The 14,718-nt window shown below is 40.8% G+C and overlaps 1 protein-coding gene across 1 annotated transcript in view; it reads left to right on the top strand.

Annotated features, from left to right (window-relative positions):
• mical3a (microtubule associated monooxygenase, calponin and LIM domain containing 3a) overlaps window positions 1–13,251 on the top strand; it is a 188,851-nt gene extending 175,600 nt beyond the window's left edge. The window contains 5 exon segments of the mRNA XM_034177077.1: window positions 1,378–1,428; window positions 9,490–9,543; window positions 9,842–9,941; window positions 10,218–10,291; window positions 11,517–13,251. Of these exon segments, the coding sequence (XP_034032968.1) occupies window positions 1,378–1,428; window positions 9,490–9,543; window positions 9,842–9,941; window positions 10,218–10,291; window positions 11,517–11,701 (464 nt within the window). The 3' untranslated portion in view covers window positions 11,702–13,251.
• Window positions 13,252–14,718: the final 1,467 nt, after the last annotated feature.

Below are 14,718 nucleotides of genomic sequence, written 5' to 3'. Positions count from 1 at the left end.
GGAATATGTAAATTGTGGTTACATGGTCCTCAGCTAACACATGGACCGCCATCTGTTAGGTGTCCATCTCGATGGTGCCCGGAGAGTTTTGAACATGTGCATCACATTCTGAGCCACCGGCCGATTTTGACCAACTGTGTGGACTTCCACAGATGGCTGTCAGAACATTTTGGGACTGAAATCTGACACCTTTAGGATGTGCGCCAATTCATAAGTCTGGCACCACTGCGTGTGATTCCGGCTATGTGTGACAGGGGTATTAGGATCAGGCATCAGAAGGAGTGGCATCTACTCAATGGAAGTTGGATTCCTGACTGACTTGCATTCAGCTCGATGCAGTTTAGCATCCTGTTCTCATTCTGAGCAGGAAGAGTGTTAGTCAGAAGTATCAGGGGTCAAGTACTTCGCCTGGAGTGTACACCGAGCTCACACAGGAGTCTCATCGAGTTGTACTGAGCAGGCCCCGACTGAGGCATCTGTGAGTCTGACTAAGCTCCTGAAGAAACCCACTTTTCCAGACTTTGCTGAGTGGTGTGCCTGCTCAGGAGGATGAAGCACCGTATACAACCAAACGAGAACTGCTGGAGAAAATAAGCCAAGGTGCGTCGAGTTCGAAATCATCCCATTGCCGAATGAAAAGGTGCCAAAGTTGTCAGAGTATGAGAACTGTTTAACTCAATGGGAAATGCTAATATTAGTAGCTATGCAGTGATCAGTCAGGCAGCTTTTGCTCTGCACCATTTGGTGCCCTCGATCTGTATTTTTCTGGATAAGGCAGTTGAAAGTCACCCAGAAGGACCTCGAGTCAACTGTAAACTTAAAAACAAACCATGGATCTGGCATTAATCTTTCATAATTAGGCTCAAATCTTTTCATCCAAACCTCATCTTATGATGTTCTGTCTTTATTGTGGTGCTGATAACAGCATTCCAAATTTGCTTTTTAATCTATTGCAACCAGAGCTGTTACGAAATACTGAGTCTGTAAGATTATGACTGACACACAATAAAAAGGTCTTCTCTCAATCAGACCTGCAGAATTGCCCACGATAATGATCCTGGATTACTGATGTTACAGTACTCGATAAAAGAGGATTTGTTTTGTTTGTTTGTTACAAAATATGGCTCATTTCAAAAAAACAACAACACAAGACAAGCAGATTTGAGTCTGTAAATGGTAACTTATTAATTTTGGAAATGCATGTAATAGTCCACAGGCTTTGTACTGTGGTGAGTACCGACGGACTCTCTTTGTTCTGAGTGTGTCTGTGTGTTTGCAAGAACTTGCACGACTTGCTGTTGTTGGAGAATTTTGTGTGCTTGCCCAGTTTGGGGCTGTGCGAAATAACTCCTATCTAATATATCCCTGTCATTGTAGACTATTGGGGAGATTCTAATTACAGTGAAATCCTGGACTTGCACCTAGGCGGTATGTATTTCAAATGTGTGGTTTTGAACTAACCTAATGGCTAACCCATTGTGTCCTCCCCCCCTTTAGTAATTGAGCTTTGTACCCATTGTATTTACCTTAGTTTGCTGGATGATTGGCTGGCTGGCTCCTGGCCTGATTGGAATGATTTTGCACCTTTACCTTCCCCACTTCATCCCTCCACCCTCATTGGAGTTTTAGTTTGCACTCTTAAATGTGAGAACTCAGTCTTGGCTTCATGCCGAACTCTTTAAGTATTCTTTGATCTCTATAAATTTACAATGTATAAATGAATAACTTTTATTTGTAACTTGTCAGGACAAATTCTAAAAGAAATATTGCATGTGTTGACCACCAATAGAAGCAGGTATACAGCAACTTAAAAAAAACAACTCAACTATATCATGGAGTTACGTCACATATAAAGGAAGTGAGAATGCTTTGGTGAACAACATTACAGTAGATGCACAAAACATGTTTTCATGTGTGAAATGGCTGAATGAACTGTTTAAAGTTTCAAGTATGGAGTGGATTTATAACAAATTAATATTGTAATATATGTGATGTGGGGCTAAGAATTGTACTCAAAATTGTTTTCACCAAGACCCTGCCCCGTTAATTCCTTGTAAGACTGAAGTCATAATCTTATAGAAGGAAAAACAACTTTTACAGGAATTATTCAGAAGTTGATTCAATAGTAGCTGCACTGCACTTCTTATTTACTCTTTAAGGTGTTTCCCCACTTATCGAAGCAATCTCTTCTTCGGGTTTTGGTTTTAAAAGCTGGGGTGGCTTTTGAGTAAATTTCTAGATTTTTCGTACCTGGACGACTGAGAATCTCCATGGACAGATTCATGAAATATGCTTGTAAATTACAATAAAAACATTAATTTTTGCCCTTTATGATTAAATATGATTTAAACAACCTGAAAATCCAACATTTCTGTGTTTGTACTTTTATAAAATCCCCTGCAACAAAAACCGTCTAGACCTGAATCATTTGTTCTAGGAAGTCCATATTGCACTTGTTCTGTGAGACATGCACACACAGTGTGTCAAACAGTTTGTTCAGTCATCACAACATATAGCAACGGGTTACTTTTCCACATCGGTTTTTGCCGACTCTGTGACAGTGAGGTGTTTTTTGGTGATTAGCATCATTATCATGATTAGTGTCAATGCCGGTTAGAGTCTCCCTTTATATGGCTCGTCAATAGTCGGACGTGCCACACTCAGAAATTGGGCAATAATGGAAAGCCTTCATTTGTGATAATGTGACCCCTTTATATTTGAGGCCATATGATGATAATGTACCGACATTTACATTTTAACATTTTGAAAACAACATGGAGAGATGGGGCATTGTAAGGGCTGCATTGGCTGTTTAATTTGGGAATACTTTTGTCCCCTCACAAACCCATTAATTTACCTTGCAGTATTTATTCCCTTCTCTCTCATTTATGTTGTGATGCACAGCACAATTCCAAAGTAGTTGATCAGCTGATCTTTAATTTGAACTTTACCTAAAAGATATAGCTCAGTGATTGTCTAGATGAACTCATTTTCACATTACACATTTTCCAAAAGAGTTGTGGCAGTTGTTAATTTACATCAGTTTAACCAAAAGCACCAAATATTTAACCTGATGTCATTGTTTGAGTTCACCATAACTACTTACAAAGTGTTATGTAGTAGTAGTTCTGTGTGCTCTAAGCAGACGTCACATATAAACTCGATCAGCTGATCCATATCGCCGGTATTGTGCTGTGTTATGAATGAGAACTGACTGAGCCGTGCACCGCTCTCTCCGTCCCATGTTCCCCCCTCCAACTTATACCCACTCAGATGCATAACTCGACTTGTGTGTTTGGTGTTTGTTGCTTTTCACTTGTGACCCTTGACCTGTAGCAGATTTGATTGAAACTATATCCCATGTCTTATTAGTGAAAGCTGTTGTGACCTTTGTTATGATCTTGATTAAATACTGGCGTGACACATCGTTTTCTCCTTGTTGTCACAATGACATAGGCAGATTAAAGAAGGGCTAGTTTAAATACAATTCTTTTTTCTGATACAACATAATAAAACCGTGCATTTCCCACTCTTCTTATAAGTTGTTTTTTTTTTTTTGTTAATTAATCGATAAAATAAAAAATTATAAGAACGCACCTGATTGGTCACAAATTTTAGCACATATGCAAACTCTTCTTTATGATGTAGGATGAATTCTGTTTTCAGTCTTCTTTTGGTCGTTTGGGAATTTGCAGGATTTTGACACCACTTCTTTAACACCATTTTGCATTTGAGTCCTACAGGAGGTGTCAGATACTGTGATTAAATGCATGGACGCCCAGTTTTGTGTATTGTCCAAATATTAATCCTATAAAATTATGTCCCCCCCCATACACCAAGAGTTTGGGCAGTACATCAGAATCACCCTGTCCTTTTTCTCTATGCATTTTGAAAGCACGACTTTTCCTAAACTGTTTGGTGGATTTTAATGAAACATCACACATTGGTAGTGCTCCACATAATGACGTGCTTGAAGGAAAATATTTCTGGTCTGATGTCTTCAAGTGGAGACAACTGAACTTTTGTTTGTTGTTGTTTGTCAAATACATTTTTTTAAACAAAATATTCTAATTTCTGTAGTAATTATTCATTATTTCACCCTCCCTCATATTTTCCAAACCAATTCTCTGATAAACAATCCTTTATTTATATGTTTGCCAAACTGTGCTCCACAATTATTGCTGTGTTTTTCTGAAGCTGTTTTGTAAAGTTGCATAATTATGGCAGGATGTAGTGAATGATCTTACGTTCATGAAAAGATCTAATGAACAACTGCAAATGCTGGTACATAGCTAATATTTCATAAGTCATGTACAGATTGATCTAAATATGTTCAAATAAAAGATGAAGCATCTTTCAAACCATTGCAAAAAGTGGGAAGGGGCAGTTTCTGCCTGGGTGCACTCACTGTGTTCAAGTCCAGAAAATCCACAAAGCAAAGTATGGATCGTGTTCACTGTATGGTAATAGATGATAGGCGATTGGTTATCAATTAAGTGCTGTTGGAGTCTTAAGTGAGAGAATTGAGAGTATTCTGCTAACAGAGCTTGGAACAGAAGAGGTTTCTGTTGAGCCGCTGTTGTGTCTTTTAACTGTTGGTCAAAAGCACACTGAACTCATAATGTCATTTGAGAAGTTATTGCAGGAGCTCTATCTAATTGTATTTTATTGACCACTTCATCACCCAGGATGAATACTGAATCCACCACTTAGAGTAAGAGATAAAGAGGCAATCAATGCATTGGAAACATGCATCCTCACCCCATCCAAAGGATCAGAAAACTCAGTGAGTCTACAGAAGGTCGCAGCCTCAGTTTTCTGTGATACCCAGGGCATTGTGTTTATGAATCACCTCCCAAAAGGCCAAAATATAAATGGAGAGAGCAATTGATATGCCCACATGCTAAGGCAGCTTTGTAAGGGTTCTCAAAACCAGAAGAGGAAAGCTCACAAATGGAGTGTTTTTGTTTTTTTGTTTTTTTTTTTACATCAGGACAATGCCCCAGATCACAAGTTGGTAGTTGTCAAGGCTGCTGTGAGTGACTGTGGCTTCCAGCTGAGTGGTCACCCACCAAAATCTCCTGATTTGGTGGCAGCTGTTTTCAAACATAGAAGACAAGACCGCATCAAAGATCACGAGGACGCCACTACCATCTCTGCAGAGCATCTACCATCGGAGAGTCCACAATAGAGCTGCCGCCATCATAAAAGACCCTACACATCCCCAATACGGACTGTTCACACTGCTGCCTTCAGGACGGAGGTTCAGGAGTGTGTAATGCAAAACCACCCGCTTCAAAAACTCTTTCTACCCCACTGCCATCAGACTGCTGAATGCTGCTAAGGACTGAGCAGACCCCCTGGGGTCACTTCACACTGTTACTGCACCTTACTGTTACTTACTGTTAACTGTTAATACTTGAATCTTGCTATTTGCACATTATTTCATTTCACTTCATACTGTAACTGCACCTTTATTGTTACTTTACTTTTTAATGCTTAATGCTTTTAATGCTTTTTTTTTTTTTTTTAATGCCTATTTTGACTATTATTATAGACACCCGGTGAGAGCAGCAAAGAAGAGAATTTCATTGCACAGGGAAATACGTTTCTTACTGTACATATGACAATAAACCTTTTGAACCTTTGAACCTTTGAACCAACAAAGAAAAAGGTAAACGAGACTGGAAGGACTTGTGGGAAGGAGGATTCTGTCATATCTGCTGTTTTGAACTTGTTGGACCATCAAGATGGCAGCTTCTACACAAAGGGGATCCAGCAACCTGCAACACCAATGAAAGAAATGTGTCACACCCAAATGGGAGGTTGTTGGTAAATGACTCACATGTCATCTTATCCTGCCTGGAGAAAATGGTTAGCCTATTAATTTTCCAGTTGACCTTTTGAGCGCTGTTGGATGCATTAATCAGTTTGAACACACTTTCCCATTGAGTTGAATGAGAAAGTGCATCCAAACTTTTAACTAGTACTGTACATAAAAAAAAAAAAATCTTCAACATAAAGATCGTTTTCTGCTGCCACACAACAGCAATGCTGCGACACTATACCTGACCACAACTCATTTTAAGAAACTTCCCTGGGGGACTGGAAAAATCACTAAGGTTCTGAATCCCCAAGTTTCTCTCTTTGTGCAGTTGAGCTCCTTAAACAGCAGCATGCCAACACTGGTATGTGTGCGTGGGTGAATGTGAGGCATTATTGTAAAAAACCCTTAGTGTCTGCATCAGATTGAAAAACAAGATAGAAATGAAGTACATTTAACCATTCACTGTGTGAAAGGGAACCTTGAGCACGGGGGCCTGGATGATAGAAATAAGCAGTGACACTTGCACTGTGGTATGTGCTTCCTGGTGCCGGGGTGGAGGATAGCGCGCTAAATCTCCATGATCACTTGACAGCAAGCACCCATACTTGGTGCATGGATTGTTCAAGAAGGAGGGGGGAAGAGTTTTTAACCATAAAAACACTTTATTAATTAGAATATCAATGAGTATAAGTTTTTGTCAGAACACTACTAAGTTCAATCTAGTTGGAAGAGTGCAGAATCCGGTAGCTCCACGATACGATGCATATTACAGTACACCTATCGCGACTGGATACATATCAGGATACATAATTGCTGTTCACACTAATCATGTAAAAAGTAATCTGTGGTGAATATTTAACTTCAAAGAAACTACCATATTTTTCAGACTGTCATATTTTATTTGCATTTATTTATTTTTACTAAGGTAATTCCTGCAATTCATATTCTAAAGCAATTTAAATGTCAAATGGGGGTGTAACAGTATGCAAAACTCATGATACTTTTTTGTACAGTGGAAACAAAAAATGTTAAAGGTATGTAGCCGATGTTCTTTCAGCTAGTTTGTGTGTGTGGGGTTGACTAGTCTTCCAGACTGCTGTAAAAGCTTCTTGTTGAATTCCTATGAAATATATGTTTCAAAAATAAATGCGACATACACGCCGCTGCGATTTATACGTAGTCTGGAAAATAGAGTAGGGCAGCACAGTGGATCAGTGTTTAGTACTCTGGGGTCAATTCACCATGCCCAGTTCCTTCCTGTGTGGAGTTCACGTGTTGTACGTGTTGCGTGGGTTTCCTCTGGGGACTCCGGTTTCCTCCCACCACCAAAAACCTGCTCATTAGGGTCTGCTCCTTTGTGGCTGCCCGCTGCTCCTCGTGCTTGGATTGTGTTTAAGTGTAATTAGGACAGATTTAAATGCAGAGGACACATTTTGTTGGATGTGTTCATGTATGGATAGTGACAATCATTCAAGAGAGATCGTTATTTCTTCCAGAGTCGTTGACTTTCAGGGCTCATTTTGAATAAACGATATGATTTGATAAAGGCCAGGCAATATGATTATCATGATACACCATTTATTGTTCCACGTCTTTAAGCCAGATCAAGGAGCATGATTATTTTCCATTTCTGTGCTCTACATTTTTTTTTGTCTTATTTAAATTTCCATTCCTTTTCTCCTCATCTTCACACCTGATCTCTCCCACTAAATCTTTTGAAATGATTTGTCTTCTATCCATCACAGTGCACCTGGCCTCTTTGTTTTTCTCTTCCTCCTTCTTCTCCTCATTTTCTCTGTCCCTGTAACATTTGTGCTCTTGTTCCTGCATCCTTTCCATAATTCCTTTTCTCTCTGCACCTGTCTCCTCCCTCACGTTCTTTCCCTCTACCTTTATGAAAGTTGAACCATTTGTCGAGATGCCACGTCGGAGACCTCTGTCCTTCTGCCCCTGCTGTTCCCCCAAAGGTAACATAACCTTGCTTCCTGTGCTGGCAGTTGTGGCGGGTTACTATGGCAGCCGTGAGGATCTGCTGAACACCCCCCCGCCACCACCCTCCCATCCTTTCCTTTTCTTCCTGTCCTCTGCGTGTGTGTGTATGGGTGTGATCAGGCTCAGTAGGTTTCCCCAGAATGTCACAAACCCTCTGAAATATTGACACATTTATTCAAAATGGTCTCATTTCAAATGATGCCACACTCATTTTTGTTCAAGAAAAAGGATCTGACATTTTGATATTATGGAACTGCTCAAAATAAACTCAAACTAGTTTTTTTTTTTTTTTCGTAACCCTTCTGTTTGTAAAAGTATAGTTCTCGGTTTCAGCTTAATTTATTTCCTGTGTTGTTGTGTTGTCTGAGCCCTGCAATGGTATAAATCTTCCATCGTCATCATAGTCACATAAAGGGGAAACTACTCTGCTGGAGTGACTTTAATCAGCAGCATGTTACACGTTTTTTTTGTAATTGATTTTATTTTTTCTTTCAGTATCCATTGTTTGCTTATGGTTTGAGCAAGCTTCTATTTCTGCTAAATGTTTACCTTATGCTGTAATCAAGTAAAAATTTGTGGGATGAGCACCTGAGCAGGTAGTGAGAAACGTGCATGATGGGACGTGTTACGAACATTCAAGTGCCACACAAAACATTTCTTTAAAAACTAACAGATCATTTGGTTTGTTGGTGTGTCTAACAGCCATCGGTGGAAATTCTGCACAACTTTCTATTGAGTGTGTGTATGTGAAGAAACATGCTTTTATTTTTGTGTGCGGTCTGGTGTTTAATTTACTTTTCTGGCTGGCTCTTCTCTCTGTCGTGTTGGGAGCCTTGGGCTGAGGGGTGATGGTGGTGGAACAGGTTGAAGAAATCGGCCGTTTCAGGATCGAGTTGCAAGCATAGCCTTGCTTTTTTTATATATATAATGCCTCCACATGTTGTATTCCTCCTTCAGTGTGATTAGCTGTGTTCTGTCCCCTGTTTGTTAATTGGCAAACAAAACCCTGCAAGTTTGGACTTTTTATTTTTCTTTTGCAAGAGCCCATTCATCCCCAGCCATCCTGCATCACAGTTTGCCTTCAGGTGTTTCATTGAAGCTGCATAACTCCACTTGCCGCAAAAACATTGAAATGGATGCATCGCTACGGCAACATAGCTTCTGTTGTGGCTATAGGCCAGTCCTTCTCTATCCTGATCCTGACAGACCCCCTGCCCTGCTTATTTTCCACCTCTGCTCATTCTGTGCTTGATGCACAACTAATCCTCTGACTCAGGTGTGCTGAGCTAATCAGGAGTCAGTGCCCGTTAGCCCTTTAAGCATGGACAGATGTCGTACAGGATCAGGAGTGACAAATCCAGACCCAGGTGGATTTCACAAATTTTACATGCGCTTTGGCTGTATTTATCAAAAACTGCAGTGCCTGACACAAATACCACTAAACATGCTTTTCCCTGCGGTGCTTGTTTGCATTATTTGCTCTTACAGCTGATGTGAAGATGATCATTTGACCCCTCCCCTATTTTTTATTTTCTTCCCCCAACTGATCAACAAACTAGGTGTATTTATTTCTGTTGTTGGGTCAGTATGTGGGCGTAAGAAGTCCTTGGATAAACTGTGTAATGTTTCATTTACTCTGGTGTGTTTTTACCCTAAAAACAACCTGATAGGAGGAGTCGTTTTCTCTCAGAGAGCAGCTACATGTGACACAAAGTCCAGACTGGGTAACACAAACTCTTCAACTTTGCAACCACAGATGTTGTTTTGTGGCGTATGTGTGAGTGGGTGCTTCATGACGTAGGTGTGCACTTACCCAAATATGTAAGATGTAGTTCCACGCCATCTTCTGTGCACCATCACATTGGTGTTGAGTCCATCCTTCCACCTCACCATCCCTCAGCGAGGACATCCTGGCTTGGCCGTCATTGCGTTGCCTGCATCACTCCTCGTCTGCCTCACTCAGTGTGGTCTTAAACTCATCCAGTTTCTAACTTCTGCTGTGTGCTGCTTCTTTTACTTCAGGAATGGGCAAAAAAGATGATCCCAAACTCATGCAGGAGTGGTTCAAACTGGTGCAGGAGAAGAACGCCCTGGTCCGCTATGAGTCGGAACTCATGATATTGTAAGTTTAGCGTAACTATAGTTTTTGACGAGACCTTAGCTGTTGTGTTCACTGTCTCTCAAGGGTTCCTGGAAGTGAAAGCAAGCTATTAGCACAAAGTCTCGATTTCTGTCTTAAATTTGAGGATGTTTTCATCCACAATAGATGACTTGTATAGGAAATAAACCCTCTGTATGTGGCCCCCCTCCCCTTTTAAAATATGCTACAAAAAGCTTGTGTTACAGTTTTAAGTATTTAAATTAATAAGTGCATTCATTCATTCATTCTTTCCACCAGTGCCAGAGAGTTGGAGCTGGAGGACCGTCAAAGCCGACTGCAGCAGGAACTCAGGGAGCGAATGGCTGTTGAAGGTGAATGTAACAATGTTCAGGAACTTTTTGAAGCCCAGATCACCTTTTGGGTCGGACTAAAAGCACTTCAAGATAAAATTTGGGCAACTGATGCGTCCGCTTGTTTTTAGCTCATGGGTGATGCAACCAAAAATGCAACTCATTGCAGTGTCTTTACCAGAATTTTTATCACACCTGCCTTTATATTTTCAATAAAATTCATGTCTAGTAGTCCCTGTTTACAGCCTCCAAACAGAACTCTGACTTTTTAATCCCCTGCTGACCGAAGGCCCGAAGGGGGATTGTCTTCTATCTGTTCCAAATAGGGTATAGTGTTCTAAAATCGACTCCTCACATTTTTAGGAGAAATTTCATGAAACTTGGTACACATCCTTGAAATGCTGTCAGAATGTAACAAGCACTCGTACCAAAGCAGCATTTTCCAGTGGGGGATATTGTGCTGTTGCTGTTTATTTTTACACCATACAAGTTGACGGATGCAGGATTATTGTTTTCGACCTTGTGTATCCATCTCTCTCTGTCTGTCTGTTTATATGTCTGTCTGTGGAATAAAATTAATTAATAGTTTTGATCCAGTTTGAATAAAACTTGGTCGAACTAGGGAGAGTAACCCAAGAAAAAAGTCACTAATTTTGGGGGGAGCCGGTCCCAAGTCAAGGCAACAGGCAAAGGTCCAAATTTGGGCCCAATGCTGCTGATTATTGTTATTGAGTAACACTGTTCAAGTTGAATTGGTGTTAAAACGTAAGGTGCAGGTGTTGCACTCTGTGGGAGTTCCTTCATATTAGTTTTGATCCTGCCAATAATACGATTGGCTGTGTTTGAGGAGCCAGCACACAGAGCTCAGGTTTTCTCTGGGTTCATTCAGTGAGCCGCTGCTCCCAAAGAAAGATGGTTTGGGCAGATTTGTCAAACTCTGTGGGTTTTTTTTTTTTTTTTGCCTTATTTCAGTGTCAAACTCTAAACTCTGGCAGTTCCAGTGTGAGCGTTTTACATCCACCGACGTCAGTGGCTTTATTCAAAGGTTTGAATCTCTGTCACTGGCATTTAAAATGGCATATTTAAAAAAAAAAAAAAAAAAGATGACTAAGAAGCTCTCTGCATGCACATTTCACCAGTCTGCACTTTCATCTGTCAGTCTTTAAAGTCTTTTGACGAATTTGCTTCATTGTAATCCTTCAACGTCCCCCTCTTGGATTTCTTTTTCTCTCTCTCTTGCTTTCAGACCACCTAAAGAGTGAAAAGGAGCTTGCTCAGGAGAAGAAAATCCTGAATGAGATGTTGGAGGTGGTGGAGCAGCGCGACGCCCTCGTGGCCTTGCTGGAAGAGCAGAGGCTTCGGGAGAAAGCGGAAGACAAGGACCTTGAGGCCGTCATGCTGTCCAAAGGCTTCAACCTCAACTGGGCATGAAATGGTTGAAGAACCAGATGATTGGGTCCATTTCCTCTGGGCAGTTTGTCTTTTACACCTGCAGCAGTGAATGTGCAAAGCACCCCCCCCCCCGGGCAGCGTTTACATATCCTCTGGTCAAATGCGGTCTCCCTTGCTTTGCCTCCATACGGGCGCAGAAGCATATCTGTTCTCAGCTTCATCATCGCAGCCTCAGGCGAGGGTTGTTTAAAGGCTTGATTCATTGATGGAAAGGGAAGAATGCAGTCACATCCTGCTGATGTAAAGACTTTGTACAGAAGAGTTTTGTCTATAATTGTGTTGATCGTGTGTGTGAATGCTGGCACGATCTCGATTATGCCTCGCCGCATCGTGGACATCCTATGCTCAAGCTGCCTTTGACAAACACTTTCACATCCTGAACCACAAACACGTGATTTGCACCCTCAGTGTTTTATCCTTCAACACTAATAAGCCATTAAGTATGGCCATGTTTTTTTCTAATGTATTTATTTCATTGGTTTGGTTTTTAAGAGAATTTTTTTTGTTGTTGTCATCGTATATTCGTAGGCGAGTGCCGAGAATCACTAGTACGCGTCTCTGCCCCCCCCCCCTTTTTTTTTTCATCCAGTGCATGTGATGAATGAAGGCTGCTGCCACATAAAGTACATAAAGGTTCTGTTGGTAGAACAGAGACAAACGTATTCCACTCATCATTAATGATGGCGCTCTCTGTCAGATGGCGTTCACTATAAATCACTTTGACAGGTTTTTGCGTATTCAGTAATGGATTTTTACATTTCTTGCTATGTTTTTTTGTAAGTGGAATTATAAAGCACCCGCTGATCGCGTTCATATTGTACTAAAAGTGTCAACATTGTGATGTTCTCATCAATCTGGTTTCTCTGAATAGATCAGTGAAGCACTCATTCAGTGCCACAGAGTTTCCTCTGTCGGCGAATATGCTGCAATATTAAAGTAAAACACGTGTCTTTCTGTGTGGCGGTGTTACCACTTCTCACTTGAACAAGATGCCTTTTTTTAATTTTCATATTTTCATTCTTTGTTTTATTTCTAAATAGTTTTTGGAGGTATTTGTTTTTGTGTATCTCACTGGAACTAAAAAATTCTACTTTTTTCCCCAAATCCCAAATGCTTTTATACACTGCAGATGAATCCAACATGCTTTATGCAAAAGCTTGCATTAAAGAGAAACAGGTTTTTCTTTTTTTTCTTTTTTGCCTTTTTGGATAAACTGTAGACTCCTGGTGGTCACTGTTTAACAGCACACAAAACACTAGAGGCTTTATTTATGACTTACGGCTGTGAATACAAAAGTTAAGAATTTTAAGGGTTGTTGTTTCCCAACTGGTGTGTGATGAGTTCAACATGATTGTATTGATATTTTTTAACCTGTGTGTAAACTGTATTATATGTAAAGAGAAAATGAGTCCTAATTTTTAAACTGTTCTGTTGACACTTGTAATGTAAATGCTTCTTCATGTAGCTAAAATTCATAGGGGCGTTGGTGTATGCTGAAATGGCAATAAAACCATGCAGTTCTTCTCAGAGGTCTGTTTGTATGGCTACAGCACATGCGCTTCTCTAGTTTGAGTTTATTCCTTGATGCTTCCTTTAGTTTTATGCTGTTTAACAGATCACCACCAGCAGCGGCACATGGAAGGCACTCAGAGATCGTAAACATCTGCCAAGGCCAATAGTCCACCATGTGTGTTTCTACCCTATGGTTAAAATTACAATCTGCTCTGTACGCCTGATCCCGTCAGACCTCAGAAGCTAGGCAGTGTGTGTGTCCTAGTTAGTACTTAGATGGGAGAGCTCTTTGGAATGCTAGGGGCTGTGTGTGTTTCTTGCCAGCACCTTCCCCAACATAGAGAACAGTGTACCCCTCTACCCTTAACTGTTCCAATCCATTCAATCACCCCTTCCTTTCTAGGCTGGGACAACAAGTCCTTTCTTCCAGTCTGTTGGGATGATGCTTGTCGCCCAACGTCAAACAAAAATTGTTTCCAATGCTAGGAGAACAGCATCAACAACACTTGCCTGAAGGTACTCAACTCTGGTACACATCCCTGCCCTCAACTGTTTCACAGCTTTTGTAATAACGCCAACACTCATAGTTCATAGGGTATGGAGGCATAGTAATCTGAGCGATTGCCCCTGGTTCAAGCTCACCCAATGGTAGAGCGATGCCAAAACCGGAAAAGCCAAATTTTGAGTCAACACAGAAACCAGAAATGCCAAGTATTGAACTCTTCTTGGTGCAACAATGGAGATGTCTTGCATATTCAGTGGACAGTCAACACTGAAACCGGAAATGCCAAATGTTGAACTTTTCTTGGTGCGACAATAGAGGAGATTCGTGTGAATTCAGTGAACAGCACTCACCACATCACACGCAGCGGCAGAAGCCCCACACCATATACACCAGCCCCACCACAGAGGAGCTGCATGTCTTCTCCACTACAGCGCTCAAACTGGCTTCTGTACTGTATGAAAACATTTAGCTGGTTGAAGGAAGTCAAACTAAACGCTAACGTTGCAAAAACTAAGCAAACGATAAAAAACCACCAAGAACTACAGCAAAACGAAATACAGATAAATTGAGGTTTTCGGCGGTATTCATTCAAATTTTTCCACAGTTTAAAAATCCTGACAAAGTGCCAGCTATGGGAGCGAAACTGCGCAAAGGTTAAACGATGCCAACGAAAGTCCAGGGCCCGGTTTCATAAAGCAGTCTAATCTTTTAGTCTGTTAAACTTACTTAGTTGACTAAAGTTATTCGCCCAGTATTAATTGCCTAATCTCAGTTTCCCATCGATGGCTAAACTTAGTGTCTTACGTTAGTCGACAGTTTTCACAGGCATAGTGGCCTCACGAGAGCCACTGCCAAAAATCACCTACAATGTGCGAGTTTTGTTTACTTCCATTTTGGTTTTTGTTTACTTCTGGAATATCATCTGCTACAACCATGGCTGAGGCAGACAGAAGCAGTATTGCTGTTGAACCTTGGCATC

This window comes from Thalassophryne amazonica, chromosome 8 (assembly GCF_902500255.1).
Source record: "Thalassophryne amazonica chromosome 8, fThaAma1.1, whole genome shotgun sequence".
Taxonomy (NCBI): domain Eukaryota; kingdom Metazoa; phylum Chordata; class Actinopteri; order Batrachoidiformes; family Batrachoididae; genus Thalassophryne; species Thalassophryne amazonica.
The sequence above is the reverse complement of the archived record's forward strand: the minus strand, read 5'-3'. Positions and strand labels throughout refer to the sequence as shown.